This window comes from Cebidichthys violaceus, unplaced genomic scaffold (assembly GCF_023349555.1).
Source record: "Cebidichthys violaceus isolate CVI_PGR_0920_01 unplaced genomic scaffold, fCebVio1.0.p SCAF_10, whole genome shotgun sequence".
NCBI classification, from domain to species: Eukaryota; Metazoa; Chordata; class Actinopteri; order Perciformes; family Stichaeidae; genus Cebidichthys; species Cebidichthys violaceus.
In genome coordinates, this window is record NW_027176263.1 from 2,402,139 (window position 1) to 2,418,524 (window position 16,386).

The following is a 16,386-nucleotide window of genomic DNA, read 5'->3' on the forward strand; positions in this document are numbered from 1 at the left end:
ACCGCAGGGGGCGCTGTAGTCAACGCCACTCGTCACCATAGTAGTGGAGCCGTTGGCGGTGCGCAGGCGGCTCAGAGCGGGACCCTTAAAAACAAAAACACCTCACCGTGGGCTTCTGTCAGCTCCGGGGTATCACTTCAACGTTGAATTAGGGGTTTCTATTTCATTTTCTTGAGTATGAGGACAGACTTTTGTAATATCACGTAATCTCCGCTACAGCAAATCGCTAAAAAAGAGGACCAAAACAACAGAAAATGCCTCCCAAGAAGCAACAGCTGAGGCCGACAGCAGCCAACGTCTCCAGCTCCCTGGACCTAGAGTCGGAGGACATCAGCCTAGAAACGACGGTGCCCACTACCGAGGATGTCTCCTCGTCCGACGAGCAGCGGGACGGCTCCCAGAAGGTGACCCGCCAGCTGATCGAGAGGAAGGAGCTGCTGCACAATGTCCAGCTGCTGAAAATTGAGCTCTCTCAGAAAAACCTGATCATAGACAACATGAAGGCCGACAACATGTCCAAGGTAGGAAGAAAGGGAAGCTGCACAGTGTTTATGTGGATATGTGGGTGTGGCCTATCGCCAGTTTGTGCCATCGTGTTATTCTCACATGATGAGAGGCCCGAGTAAGAGCTATATATGCCCACCTGCAAGATGAAGGCAGTAACTACCATTTCCAAAATTATCGTTGTTGCAGTAATAGTCTTGTGATTGTTTCCATGCATTATTTTGTATATGTCAGACTGAGGAGCTGGAGGAGAGGCTGAATGATGCTCTACATCAGAAACAAGTGTTGGCCCTGAGACTGGACAGCCAGCTGAAACTTACTCAAGAGGAGAACAGGTGAGGACATAATGAGGTGGTGACGGACCAGGAAATTCAGCAAGCAAGAAAAATGGATAACTCTCCCTGTGTTATCCATCCCATTATCAATTATCCGGTAAGCACAAATGTAAACTGTGCTGACAGAGATTGTCATCACCAGGAAGCAGCAGGCTCTGCGTAAGCAAGAGATGGAGGCCATCCTGCTGAGGCAGCAGCAGCTGGAGGAGACCAACCGGCAGCTGTGTGAGAAGGCCGGAGAGCTGCGGAGGTCTCTCAGGGACTTGGACGTCTCTCAGGACCGGTACCAGGAGCTCCGCGACCTCCCTGATGACAAAATCTCCATACAGGAGTACGTAGCTGTAAGTATTGGGGGGGGCTCTCTGTAGTTTTTACACCACCTTGTTGGACCAGAGAGACGCGTAATGATAGAGAGCATGATGAAGCTGACATGGCGATTCTTTCTCTGTGCGGTTAGATGCGTTTCTACGAGGTGGTGACTCCTCTGCGGTCTCACCTGGCTGAGCTCAGTGTGAAGAGAGACAGTTTGACTGATGACCTGAATACACACAGAACCCAAATGAAGTCTCTGATGGAGGTACGGCACACTTACACTACACCTCTATGTTGCATTCTCTCATCTTTCTGTATGAGTTCACTCGTTTTGAAGCTACGCACACTATGCATTATTGTATTCTGTATGTTTTATCACCATTTTTTGTTTATTTCCATTTCAACTCTGTCAAAATCATGGACTGCGTACACTGTAAAGTTCAACTAAACATAACTTTTCGTGTGTTTGTGAGCACAAATATAAGCCCATAATACCAATCAGCAATACCAAAAATGTGTTCAGGAGGTATAATTACCTAATATGCTTATTGTATAATATAACTAATGATGTGAATACTCCATCATGAAAAAGTTGTCTTTGTACCAACAGAGCTACGAGGAGGAGCGGCGGCTACGTACTGAGCTGGAGTTAAGGAGCCAGAGACTGACTCTAGAACTGGCCGATACCAAACAGCTGATCCAAGAAGGAGATTATCGCCGGGACAATTACCCTGCCATCAAACGGTGTGTGTGTGTGTGTGTGTGTGTGTGTGAGAGAGAGAGAGAGAGAGAGAGAGAGAGAGATGAGGAGGAGGAGGAGGAGGGTTCAGCTGTTACAAGTTCGAATGTATGTTAACCTTTCACACTGTGGTTTATAGTGAGCGTGACAGCTTTGAGGCAGAACTAAAGGACTTAAAGAGAAGATATGAGACACTAGACGTGACTCACACAGCAGTGACCAGAGAAAGGAACACACTCAGCAAAGAGGTGCTTCAACGCACACCTACACCTTCCCTTCATAACTCTCACTGAAGTCTCTTTGAGTGTACTTCATTCTGTAATAGTTCATTTATTTTCCTCCAGGTGGCAACGTCGCAGCAGTCGGTGACTCTCCTGCAGAAGGACAAGGAGTATCTCCACAGGCAGAACATGGAGCTCAGTGTCCGCTGTGCACATGGAGAAGACCGCCTGGAGCGGCTGCAGGTTCATACAGTTGATCAGCCCGGAGGCTCATCTTATACAACACATATTCAATAACAGGAAGGAGTCTCCTGACATGCTCTCACTTCTTGATTCTGTGGTCTAGGTGCAATTAGAAGACACTAAGAAGGCGAGGGAGGACGCCTATGAAAAATATGTGGCATCCAGGTGAGGCTCTGTTGTTTTTACACCAGCAGCCAAAATTCTAGTGTTTTTTAATGGGGGAGACCTAAGATGTTCCAGTCCTTTATTTTATTTTATTTTATTTTAAAATGTTAAAATTTGTCTTCTACAGAGACCGCTATAAGTCAGAGTACGAGACCAAGTTGAGAGAGGAGCTGGAGAACATCCGGCTGAAAACCAGTCAGGAGATAGACAACCTGCAGAGAACCTCCAGGGAGATGTATGAGAGGGAGAACAGGTATCTTTTTTTAAAATAACTCTTAATGTTGGTAACTATGAAAAATATCAGGGGCGCTATTCAAACCCGAGGAAGTTGCACATTTTGTTAACATTATCTAGCTAATAAAATTTCCAGACCAGACCTGTGTTGTGTATCTAAAAACAAGTAATTTCGTGACGGTCTTTCCTAAAAAATCAAGTGCAGATGTTGTCTGTTACATTATTGCAGGAAGCTACTTCTTCATTCTTATTTATAAATGTGAGCAATGTGTTAGGGAAGAGATGAATTGTGCCCACACCAGCAATAGTGAAGACGATGTCTAAACTGACTTTTTGTTTTCAATCACTCATCTAGCATACAGTACAGCATCAGTCAGCAACTGAAACAATGAATATGCAAACATTTAATAAGAGGAAGAGCTGTGAGCACAGGTACTTCCCAGTAGCATCAAAATAAAAGGACATACCAACATAACTTCAAAAGAATAAAAGCTTTTTTTAATTCTCTACTGTTGTGTTTGTGTTATTGACCAGGAACCTGCGTGAGGCCAGAGACAATGCGGTGCTAGAGAAGGACAGAGCAGTGTCTTCTGAGAGAGACACTCAGTCCAGATATGACCAACTGCTGGAACAGTGAGTTTTTACCTTCACATTTAATACATCTGTCCATCCATACAGTTTGTATTGTATTGTGTTGATGTATATTGACCGACGGGTACTTTTAGTTTTTTTCCGTTTTAGTCTTTCTTTTTCGGCTTTTCTTTTATGACTTCAACTCAAACAGTAAAGTTTGAAGGGTCAGTCAAAAAGTTGGTTCACCAGATTTACAAGAAGAAAACACACATTTTCTCACTCACTTCTAGTGTTATCTAGCCATGCAGATGAATTGTATTTGTTTATTATAAAGGAAATTCTATTCAGCTTCTTTATCTATGGGACAAAGGCAGAAAACAAAAACCTGGTCAAATAAAACCAAACCTACAGTATACCTTTAAACCACTCGAAGGAGGCCGTTTAGTTTTTTTTTTTAAAGTTGGAGCGTGTAAACAATAAACAACGTAGTAGAATCTGCATTATGACTAACATACAGTTACCTTTTTTTTTTTTTTTTTGATAAAACCTTTTCACCTCACAGAATTCTCCTGTACTACTTCTCAGTATTCACCATTTCTCTGATCTTCAGCAGCTACCTGCAGAGCCGGTTCCTCTTTTAGACACTCGAGTGAATAAATTATTGAGACGAGATGTCACCGAGTTCCATGGCTCCGTTGGCCTTTTAGAAGTTAAACGGTACAACTGCTGCCCTTAAATTTAGGTCACTCGAAACGCTACACGTCAGGGGAGGAACTTCACCTGAGGGCTACTGTTAAACTGACAGACAGTTTGGTACATTTCTTGTGAACAGTGTATGCATTTGAAATATGGCGTCACGTGGTTAAACCCCATCATTTCCTCATCCTTGTAGTGTGGCCTCTAAGCAGGCTCTATAAAGCAGGCATCATAGTGACCTGGCTCTAAATGTATGTATTGCTGTACCATGAGCTTCCATTCAGCTTGAGCTTCCTCTGTATTTTCCTGCATGCTGTGTGAGCTTGTTGTTGCTCCGATGCTGGTGTGTGAGCCAGCGGCAGTCTGTCATTAGCGCGTGTTGTGGGAGCTGCAGGATGTTTGGTGGCTGTGGTTCACCGTCTCTTACTAAAGATCACATGAACGCTTTGCTGTGTGTGTGTGTGTGTGTGGGGGGTGGGGGGGGGGTCAGAAGTTCACTGAAGGTCAGTTTAGTAGCAACTGGTGTCACTGGTCTGGTCACAACTGACAGGTTTGAATTGTAACAACATGAGAATATCTCGCTTCCCCAGCAGCACGTATCGTGAAGCGATCCGCCTCCCAAATGCTTCACAGGTTGTATAAAGGAGCACATGCACTTTAAGGACACGGGCCATCCGGTTGCACGACTGTATTTATAGTGCGGTTACTGTAATTGTAATTGTGATGGTATGTTTTTTTTTTTGTTGCGTGTGCTTTGTGATTTATATATTTTGGCGCTTAGCGCATCAAAACAAATTGAGAATCAACTGTGGTTGATCTGGCAATAAATGACTGAATCTTAAGTGAATGTGAATCTTAAGGCCACCTGCCATTTGGAAGTGAAAGGGCAGGTTTGAATTCAAAGTGAGACAGGATACTGTGTAGTACTGAAGGCTATTTAGAATGCTGAGGAAATCCTCTTGAACTGTGGCTAAGGATTTAAAATAGCTCCTTTTTTAGACTTGCTTCATTTTTTTCTTCTTGCCGGTGCAATGATGAAGCTAAAGCTCATTTGTTTTATTCCGATTTTTGCACATTTTAATTTACTGCCGCTTTTTAAGTCATTTCCCAATTCCCAAACATCCTCCTCGTGATTTGTATCCAAGTTGCACGTCACTATCTCGGCCCCAGGCTCAGCACAGCCTCAGAAGATGCCTCAGGGTCACGGCCTTGTAGGAAGTTTCAAATCTTGCGTGGAAATTGCAACAGATATATTGAGAGCCCTGCTGCGCACACCAATAACAGAAGTTACTTCAGTCAGCCTCCTGAACAATGTCTCCTGTTTGTGCTGTATTTCTGCTGCATACATACATGTCTGCCTGTGAATACAAATTTTTCTCAGATCACATTTTGGAAACATGTTCGTAGTATTGAAAGGAACTAAGTAGAAAAATATGTTTCCACAACACGTCTTAACTTAACTTTCAGTACTACGGAGCATTTTTTATTCAAACTTTGTTTCACAGCATTGTATCTGCAACCGACAGGCAGACAGAGACGCACGTACACAGCAGCAGCAGCAGCAGCAGCAGCAGCAGCAGCAGTGTCTCTTTCCTGGGTTACTACTACATACCAGTCATTTCTCTAGATCCAAGCCACCAGCTGTTGGTCTTTCTTTACACACACACACACACACACACACACACACACACACACACACACACACACACACTTCACTCTCCCTTGCACTCTCTCTCTTTCTCTCTCTCTCTCTCTCTCTCTCTCTCTCTCTCTGCTGCGATCACATTCCCCCTCTGCGTCACATCGCAAGCCAGCAACGACAGATGCGATCCTCAAGCCCTTAACCCCTAACCCCACGCATGCCCCTATTTTTGGGGCAAAGAATGAGGCGGACAAGCTTGAAATGGCGTCAGATGGTTTGTAGCATCGAGGACCAGCTTGAACCTCGGCACTCTGTTACAGAATACTGGCCAACAGGCTAGTTACGGTGATCAACATGTCCAAAACAAAGACAAAGTATTCAGTGCGGTTTTTCCATTTTCACCCCTCTAGCAGACCTAAACTTAGTTGTAATGAGGTTGCCTTGGGGAACCCCCGAGTCAGGTGCTCTGTAGCTGTACATACTGCCATTAAAATGTAATCTGAAAGTACAGAGAAAAGCATTTTTTGGACCATCTAGCCACCATTAATAAAAGAAGGCAATGTTGACCATGTGTACATGTTTGTCACTGTGAGCACTCAGCTCAGGCCTGCGCTCCGTGGATGATGAAATCCTATCAGGTCAGCTGTAATCGAGAGTTATTAATATTATCCAACCAACATCCGTGGTTTCATAGAGTCGGTGTGTTGGTGCTTGAGAGCTGCCCGTGGAAGAGCACTGGGCTCAAAAAAACGATGCCTGTCTTTGATTTACGTGTTTAGGGAGGTAGAACTAAAATGTGTGGCTGCCTGATAAACAATGATCATAGATTTGCTTGCGATGTTGTTGAATGACATTAGAAGGGTCGATCAATCTTTTATTTTTCTGAAGGCCAGGTGCTTCTCACCCTCTCTGTGTTTTGTGAAAGCTTTCCCATGTTTTTATGTCAACTGAAAACAGAAACTGCAGAATACGTTCTGTCTCTTTTTTAAATTACTGAGCACCTGAGTTGAAACAAGTTTCTCTACAGAAGTTGCCAACTACAATCATGACAGATTAAATAAGAACAAACATGCTGGGAGGGCCATTAAGGATTACTCTATCGAAGCCAAAAGATTTAAGACCTGCTTTCCTGCTTGGTGACTTACAGCACCGCTGGAGTTGCCAAGCCGTTAGGTACCACAAACCACTTTGAACATTAAAAATTGCTAAATACTCACTTCCTTGTCAATTTCCAGTTCGGTTGTACCTACGTACATGAAAGAATGCATTGCAACATTTGTTTTGAAACCAACAGGCGTGCCTGAGCTCAACCAGCGGCGCAGAGCTGAGTTTACCTTCTTTAACCTTCTGCACCAAAACACATGACCTCACTTTTTTTAACACACCTACTCACGTTCATGTTTAGTGAGGTGTGTGTGTGTGTGTGTGTGTGTGTGTGTCTCCGTCCATGCAGGTTTCGTCAGATCCAGCTGGGTACCGACAGCCGCGTAGCAGAGCTGTCCAATCAGGCCAAGCTGCACTCCTTCGAAGCTGAGCGCGCTCAGATGGTCAAGGATGAGACGGCTAAGGCGCTGGCCCAGTGCCAGGTGGAGTGTGAGAAACAGCAGAAGAAACTGGAGGTACCCTAAACATGGAGTTTTACTTGTTGCATTACAGCGGTACACCCAGTAATTAGTGCGTGCCTCTTCCTCTCATGATTTGATTTCAGCCAGTGAACATTTATTCTTGGTTGGAATTTTAGATATTAAATGATAAACAAGACTATATATCCGTGCATATGTCGTTAACAGATTCAGAAATCCCCTTTTGTTCATTTATATTATACATTTTGAATAGGAAGCAATAAATAAATGTAACTGTGCCCATATTTACAGATTGACACCGTCAGTGTTTCTTGGTGTCAAAGTTGCTTACTTGCTGTAAACATCGCGTGAACGAATACAACCAAAAATGCACAACCGGTGCGTAAATCATTGTTCTGTTTGAGGAGGAGTCCGTCCATAGTGCTTAAAGATTAATGCTCCACTCTCCAGCCAGTCTTTGTATGTCGGTCCGGCGGCTCCATTCTTATCTCTGTCCACTGTAGCACACCCATTTATACAAGAAGTTAATTGAGTGCAGATTGTTCTTGATGTCTGGATGCACTTAGCCGAGGTTCACCTCTTCACCTGTGTTTAAACCCCGTCCTGCTCGCCAGAGGGAAATGCACGGTGAAACCATGTATTTTTAATAACACGGTGAATAAAGAGCAAGTTTAGCTTTTGACTTTGGGGTTTGTTGTTCAGCTTTGATTTTGTCCCCGTTCTTTATAATAGTGAGGTTTAAAGCTTTTTTTGGAATAAGAGTCATCCTTTCATTTAGATTTCTTCCCTCCTTTTTTTTCTTTCACTTCTCTCTCTTTATGAATGTCTTTTTGTCTATGCTTGTAAATGTGGAGAAATGAGGAAACGGTTAACATTACTTTTCACATTTACCATGACGGCAACTCTGCGAGCCTAACGGGAGTTTCAGTATAAGTAACATAAAATACATTTTCATCTTAGAAATGAAAATTGAGAACATTGTTGGTTAGTTATAATAGTGCTTCAACACTGTCTCAACAATGTTTCTCTTTTTGTTAAAACAACTTAAACAAAAGACAATGTAGCACAACTGGGGGCTTGCTTTGCACGTACAAACATTGTAAGAAAAGAAAAGAAAAAAAGGCAAAATGCAAAATACAGTAAAAATAGGATTCTACTTTTTTCAACTGGCCACCACAGGCTCATTGGCTCTCTGTCTCCCCCAACTCCTCTCCCTCTTTTCTCTCTCTCCTCTCCTCCTGTCCCTCAGCTCCTGACCCAGGAGTTTTACAGACTGCAGACGTCATCAGAGAAGCGGGCGGCGGAGCTGCAAGCTCAGAATGCCGAGCAGGCGTCTCGGCTGGAGACGTACGAAAAGCTCGAGCAGGAGTTGGACCAAGTCACCATGCAGGCTGCTGAAAGTAAGAACTGTGTAGTCGGAAAGATGAAAGAACAAACAAACCAGGCACTGCTTCCTTCAAAATGCCTTGTTCTGGCATGAGGGAATGTGTCTAATATTATTAACAGATAGCATAGTGGAATGCTGGAAGATGTTGTTTTGCCTAACAGAATTTTTACAGAGTTTTCCTACAAGCTTGTCTGTTAGTTTTACAAAATACTAACAGGAACAGGACAATAAAATCACCCACACGTCACCACATTGTTATCATAATGGTCCTGGAGATGTATTTAGACAATATTTGTGTTTCTGTCTGTTGCCAGTTGAGAATGAAGAGGAGGCAGAGAGAGTGCTGTTCTCGTACGGCTACGGAGCCAATGTTCCCACGACGGCTAAAAGAAGACTAAAACAGAGGTAGAGCACGTGACAAGACATGGCACCAAATGAACGCTGGAATTTAGATTTGTGCCAACAATCAATTGGTCGTAGTCACCAGCTTGTTTGTTTTGTTTTGTGTGTGTGTGTGTGTGTGTGTGTGTGTGTGTGTGTGTGTGTGTGTGCGTGTGCGTGTGCATGGCAAAATGTGTTCCTGGAGACACCTACTGTACAGGGAACTACCACAGATTGTGGGTACTTTGCCAGTTGTTTATATTTCTATCCAACTGTCTGTTAACACATTTTTGTCACCGTGATAGCGTCACAATTGTGAAAGATGCAGGTTGACTTTGAAGATGGGTGTGTGGTCCGAGCAAGGGCACCGCATTTTACTCCACACTTCACTTTAATTTGAAGCGTGTACGCGCAGCCCAAAAGCTCAAACTGATCCCAACTATTGTGGTTACATAAACAGTAGGGTAAACAACATGGAGGTACACGCCAGTGCAAACTTGTTGGTGTTGTCATGTTTTGGAATTTCCACGACTGCGTTTGTGTTTGCGTGTCGTGCAGCGTTCACCTGGCCCGCAGGGTGCTGCAGCTCGAGAGGCAGAACACGTCTCTGAGGAGAGAGCTGGACGGACACAAGTCCCAGACCGGACAGATATCTGAAGAGGTAAACACACACACACACACACAGCGTTCAGGTGTTCACCTGCCTTGGGACAATTATTAATGGGATATAGTTTGATTTTAAGAAAATGTTAAAAAAACAAAACACTCAAAGCTGCAAGTCAGTGCCTGCAACACACACTTGTTTTTCCTACCGTCACAAATCTCCTACAGCACCTCAGATTATGGTTATTCCACAGCCTCTATCAAAGCCGAATGATTTATTTCAGATGTTTTTTTACCTCTCCCTGGTGACACAACATAGTCATTATCACAGAGCCAAGATCGGGGGCTCCTCTCTCATCACCAACCATTTACCTCCTAACACCGTCGCACGAATCTCTGCTGTGAAAGTCAGCGGTGAGAGCCCATCTAATCGCTCTCTGACCGACACGGCAAAACAAAATATAACAAGCTTGTGAGGTCGGTCACCACACGTATCATCAAACACACTTCAGGATTCCCTAATGAGAGTGTCTTCTGCCCTTCTTTTTTTTTTTTCCCAGAAAATGTGTACAAGTTAAACAATGGTCCAGCCACTTCTCTGAATCCGCTTTTAAAGCTGTGCCAGGAAGATGACAGGTTGTTTTAGAACAGACAGCAGACACTCTTTTTATGAGAAAAGCGAGAGGTTTGTCTCAGTGCGTGTCACACTTGTTGCCACAGTGGGAAACAGTGCCAAAGACCGTGACGGCCATGCTCTTCACTCACCCAACAACCCAGCAGGCCAATCATTGTTGCCTTTGTTTGGCATATTTTGTGCATGTGTGTGCAATGCACAAGACTTTTGCTTTTGGGTGTGTGTGTTCTGTCTGTGCGTGACTGTGTCTTTGCCAAATTCGTGAAACCGAAGTCACGTGTCTACTTCTCATGCCTTTGACGCTGAAAAAAATCATCCAGCAAGGTTTGAAGTCATGGGAGCGACAGCTTGGGCAACCAATGTGCTTGCTTTATTCTCACTCATTATAATTTCAATGAGAAGAGAGATTGCGCAACATAGACTAGAGAGGCTGGGCAGGTGTGAGACTAAATAAGCAAGCTATTCAGGTGTGACTGACTGACAGTCATCTTGAATGCCTCATAATGCATCGAGCATGAAAGAAAAGGGTGAAAAATTATACTTTTTATTCACTAGGAAGGGTGTGAACCACTTAACCACCTACACAGATGCCCTACCCTCCCACCCAGTTCTGCTCATTATACTTGCTGGCTGTAAAAGTGGTTTAATGTGTAACACCCTAACTTTATCTATTGTTTTTGCAGATTCTAAGCATGATACATACTGAGTAATATCTTAAAACACACACAACATTCAGAGCCTTATATGAAGGATCGTCAAAAACACAGTAAAAGTGTTTTTCTGACAGTGATTTCAAGAAAGAGGTTGTTAAGATTATGAACTTTCACTGTATTTCAACTTCATGACTTCATACTACTACTTTTAATAAAAAGGAAACAACTTGGTTACGTCTTCATAAAACCTCACATTTATGGGTATGACATCAGAGATAAGGAAATCTTGGCCGTGAGTCATTCATTCATACATTTTATAATATTAACCACATGTAAAGTCGGGCTGGCCGATACAGCTTCTTTCCCAATACAGGTAATTTCATATCTCACTAACTATATTTGTTATGATATAGCAGGTTTTCTGGTAATTCAATAAATAGTCTAACGGCAAAGCCTATTTTTGTTTACTCCAGTGTGAATTTAATATTTGCCAAATGGAAAGTTGGAGAGTGTAAAGTATTTTCGCATTTAATTAAGAACTTCATTGCAAAGTGAACAGAAGTGAAGTTATAGATTATAGTAACATTCCTATTATAACTAAGTCATTTTCAGTACATTGATCATCATGATGACAGGTGTGTATTTCTTTTAGTTGCATCATGCGTGACGCTCCACAGTTTGTGGACTCGTACAAACCGTGGAAAAAATGTATACCTGAGTCTCAGGTGTATCATTAAGTGGGGCTGAGCAAAGAGAAACCTTAGTTGAACCTGACATTGTGAAGGCAAAGTCATTTTTTTTTTATGATTGCTCAATTATGCGCATTTGTGTGTTGTTCCTCAGCTGTTGGCTGCCAACCAGCTGCTACAGCAGACACAGCAGCCCTACAGCTACCTGATTGAGACGGTGAGACAAAAGGACACACAGATCATCGCGCTGAAGGAGCGCATCGCCTCGCTTGAGGACGATGTCAGGTACATGTACAAAATGTTCCTTCACAAAGAGGAACCCGTCGCTCTATACAAGGAGCTGAACTAAAAAAAATTACAATAATCAACACGCATTATGTTTTTTTTTTTAATTGAAGGCAATTAAGTCTTGTGTTTTGTCTCCTTGTTAATGTCATTATTTACATTTTGTAACTTGTAATTTACTCATCATGGCAGCAGGCTATACCTCTCCACCCTTGGGTGTCTCTGCTTTATGCCCAACTCCCTTTGTTTGCGTCTGTTCCTCTCACACATAGCTCATTATGACTTAGTGCAAAGTTGCATGTGTGCATTAGTTTGTCTGTGCCCAATAAATTAGTTTTTGACATCAGAACACTATAGCTTCCTGGCCCTGACCTAAATCCCCTCCCCTCCCCCCCGTATTTTCACCTGAGAAATATGCAAACTGACAGACTACAGGTTTTCTCTTGCTGCTCACTACCGCTGAGCTCTCACCTGGGGCAAACATCAGAGCGAAAAAAAATCCTTCAAAATCCCCATAAGCTTCTCAAACCTCCCCATCTGACAGTTATATTGAAGTTTTCCTGTGGCTATGCAGTGATATGTGTTTAACAGCAGAGACACAGACTCTCACTTTATGTACTTCAGTCTGTCTGTGAATACAATTAATCCTAAACACAGTTTGTTTTGTGAGATCATAGAAATCGACAACAACAACAACAGAGTCTCAGCAGAGGCAGATCTCAGGCTGTAAGACTCACAAGTTCAAATATTTTTGTCTAGATTTCTCAGTGAACATTGGTGAAGCAACCAAGCCGCTGTTTCAAGATTTGCAAGATGATTTGCTTTAAAGCAGCACCATCACAAGCTGCTGCTTGTATGTGTCACAGCCCCAGGAAAAGACACACTTGGACAGTACTGGAGTTTTTTCTCACAAGATAGAATCCTAGCAAACAATTAATTATTTAGTATATTTTACAAATTTATGACTTGTGTGTTCAATGTATTGCTCGGTTTTTGATGGTTTTATACCAGTGATTTATACTCACAACTCATAAACCAAACTGCTGACATTTAGACGGATTGGTTTTTAGTCCTTTTTCCCCTTAAACTATACTTAAGTACACAGTCACACGAATAAGGCCACATTCAGATTTTAATGGATACCACGCCTCCACACCTGGTCCTGTGTTGACCCTAACCTGACCCCACCCTAAAGCCAAATACATGTCATTCTTATTAACAGGATAGCTACAGTATTCAGTATATTACACTATTTCTCCAATGTGATGATATCATCCTTTTTAAAGAATCTCTTAAACCATAAATCAGTGATTCACAAGTGATCACATGACCTCATAAGTAACTAGGATATTTAATTAATTCCTCACATTAAGTTCAGTAATCTGTTTCTATTAACCTAAAATCTGCTCTCTCTGCTTGTTTTTGGGTGCAACCCCAGTTCTCTGAGGAAAGAACGGACTGCACTGCAACAGGTGAAAAACAACATGGCCGCCGATCTGGAGCGACTCCTCAACCACCGAGAGGTACACATGATGAAGATGTCCGCTGCTGTTTTTCATGTTAGCTATGTGACGTTTTCTACTATGATTAAATGTAGTTGGGACATCCGCGTTCAAAGTCTCCCATTCTATTCTGTAGTCGGCTGTTTCAAAACGGAAACAGGAATTTCCAGCGAAACCTTCCTTTGAAAATATATATTTATCAGTAAAACCACTATGTAGCAACGCATTACTGCGTTTTAAAAGGTCAGAGTACCGTCGTTGATGCTGTAACAAATTCAACCTCTTCTCTATTTTTCAAACTGTCGCAAAATATGAAAACCTTTTTTGTTATGCCTCGGCACCGGCGATAGCATCTGGTCCATTCTAGTGAACGTGGTATCCCAACGGGAATTTTTTCAGATTTGGCAAAAACGTCCTCCTGGACTCGAGGATGAACTGATTAGATTTTGGTGGACCTCACAAAACACATTTTTGGACATTGATAAGCTAATAATGATTATTTCACATAAATGTCTAACTGGAAAAAAATGATAAAGTGATAAACTTTTGGACAGACGTGGATGTAAATTGCAACTTGACTGAATACTGTTATTGACTGAGATTATTTAAATCATTGATTCATCTTTCGAGTTTGTTTATTCTATAAAACATACATTTTTATAAATTTGCTTAAAAAATGACAAACCATTAATTGATTATCAAAATGACTGCTAATTCATTTTTTACTAATCCAGTATTCCTAAACTTTTCACATCAAGGTCCCCTAACAGACACAAATTAGACCACAGACCCCCTTTTCAATAAGATTTCAATCCCAGGGTCCCCCTTCTGATAGGGTTCTTGCTTTTGGATGTTTTATTACAGAAGATGTATGAATGACCAACTAATCATACTGCCGTTGATTCACTGTGTTGCAACGCTTCCTTCAAGATTGCGTGTGCTCTTATGTGCGTGCACGTGGGAGGTTGTTCCTCAAGCCAGCCGTTTGCTGTTCAAAGTATGTGCCCTGTCACAGACAGCTGTTCCTCAGCTTGGCTGTTTGGGATGCCACCGGTGTTTTTGTGTGTATGTGTGTGTGGTTGTGCGTGTGTGTGTGTGTAACATGCCAGGGCTCATGTCCTCAGGGGTGATAAATAGAACCGTGAAATGGCCCAGAGTCCTGCCCTGCTGCCACCCCTGCAGACCCTTGAGCTTGTTGAACTTATTGCAAGTCGTCCCATAGTTGGAGTTCAGCAGACAAACATGTCATCAGAAAGCAGCAATAAACATTCCTGGAAACATATATTTTAAAGCAAATGTTTCACAAATTGGTGAAATAGTATTTTCAGGTATTTCAATCACACTAGATATTTTTAATACATTTATTATATAAATGTTTAGTTTACCTGTTCAGTCAAAAATGACGGGTGATTTATTTGAGATATCTGGCCTTTTTGGACGCTACACTCTCAGTTATTTCTCATGAAGATTCTTGTGTATTGTTTTACCCTCGTGTCCCTAATTTCATGAACCTTGTTGATTCTTTAGGAGTTAGCGGTGATGAAGCAGGTCCTGATCAGCATGGGGTCCAGACAGGGAGATGCTCTAAACCTGCTGGAAACTGACAAAACTGCTATGAGGACCTCTGGTGCAGGAAAACACCAGTCCAAACAAATCCACAGGACCACAGAAGAAGAGTCACCAAACAAACCCAAACCCACTGTGTTCGTAAGTGTCTGACTTAGCAACTCCCTATATGAGTCACACCACCTTAACCTGCCTGGACAGAAGTTCAGACAAAGGAGCTCTAGGAGTTGACAGGAAATGATTAATCATATTTTGTCATTTAGTTTCATATGAGCTTCCCACTGTTGTCAGCTGAGCAAAGATATGCTGTAGTATAAATCCTTGAATCGTGTAAAAATCACATTGGTGAGAATATCTTAACAATCCAAGCAACAGCTCCTGCTGGCATGCACTTTATACTTTTCTAACCATCATTCTTCTTCTCCTTTTCTTTCATTTGCAGACTAATAAAGAAGTTCCTGATTGGTACAAAAAGACGAAGCAGAAACCCAAATGAACATTACTTTCTGTTACTATTGGTGCTATTAATTGTCACTCATGGCTTTAACAATTGTGTAATTTTTTTTTTTTTTTTTTAAGGATTTTTAAAAGTCAGCAGCTTTTGAAATACAAAAGCAGAAACTGTTGCTAGTGTCCGAGTGTTTTGTTGTGCTCATCCGTGGTTACTTATTGTTCAGAGAGGATAAATTCCCTGCGTACTGGTCCAAAACCAGAGGTATTACCTTCCACAGGGTACACATTCCTAGCTAACTGACTGCCCAAACATTCCTCTTTCTTGGCAGTGGTTTATTTTATTAGGTCTGTCTATCATTATTTTCTCATCTTTTCCAGGTTTGCAGATACTAGTGGCTACAGACAAACAGCATTGCAGGAACATTAGCCTCTAGTTTGCACGAGCGGAGGCTCCTTTGGCTTTAAATATAGACATAGTAGGCATACCTTTATCATTTCAGCCATGTTCTTATCGGTGTCATATTAAACTCGACCAGAGGACTGCTTTAAAGCTGTTTTATCCCCTTTCTTGAGCCTACAATGCTTCACAATACACCACTTTGTTTTCCTGTTATATGTAATAGCTATAAAAGTGCAATATATTAGAATTTGCTTAAAAGAAAACAGTGTGTATCAGTTGTGTGACTTATCAATTCTTTGTACAAACTGAGTCGCCATGACAGAAGGAATTTTTATAAGCTTAGAAAATAAATTAATTTGATAGCCTGCATTACAAACTGGAGGTGTGGGATTTGAAACCAGTGGAAATGTAAGAGGCTCTAATGAGAGACTCACTTGCTGAGTCTTTACTGCTGCTACAATTTTGTCTTTATGACATTATGGCCAAATAAAAAGTTATTTTATTCATATCATATTTAGATGTTTATTTTACTACGCATTGTCTATTTGTGTGTGTAGATTCCTCCTAAATTCACCAAAGGTTATTA

General features: G+C 42.0%; 1 protein-coding gene across 1 annotated transcript; it reads left to right on the top strand.

The window, feature by feature from the left end:
- The first annotated feature begins 67 nt into the window (after positions 1 to 67).
- On the top strand, positions 68 to 15,987 carry pibf1 (progesterone immunomodulatory binding factor 1). The gene is made up of 18 exons (XM_068717127.1): positions 68 to 521; positions 739 to 839; positions 982 to 1,180; positions 1,297 to 1,416; positions 1,762 to 1,895; positions 2,030 to 2,138; positions 2,235 to 2,354; positions 2,458 to 2,519; positions 2,647 to 2,772; positions 3,288 to 3,386; positions 7,118 to 7,283; positions 8,497 to 8,647; positions 8,949 to 9,039; positions 9,574 to 9,676; positions 11,749 to 11,879; positions 13,318 to 13,402; positions 14,909 to 15,088; positions 15,390 to 15,987. The coding sequence occupies exons 1-18, from the start codon at positions 255 to 257 to the stop codon at positions 15,441 to 15,443; spliced, it is 2,298 nt and encodes a 765-aa protein (XP_068573228.1). The 5' UTR covers positions 68 to 254; the 3' UTR covers positions 15,444 to 15,987.
- Positions 15,988 to 16,386: the final 399 nt, after the last annotated feature.

Bases quoted from the DNA above. Each gene is read 5' to 3' on its own strand.
- pibf1 (XM_068717127.1), top strand. From the start codon at position 255: ATGCCTCCCAAGAAGCAACAGCTGAGGCCGACAGCAGCCAACGTCTCC. The intron at 2,520-2,646 runs GTGAGGCTCTGT...TGTCTTCTACAG, and splicing joins GAAAAATATGTGGCATCCAG to AGACCGCTATAAGTCAGAGT. The intron at 9,677-11,748 runs GTAAACACACAC...GTTGTTCCTCAG, and splicing joins CCGGACAGATATCTGAAGAG to CTGTTGGCTGCCAACCAGCT.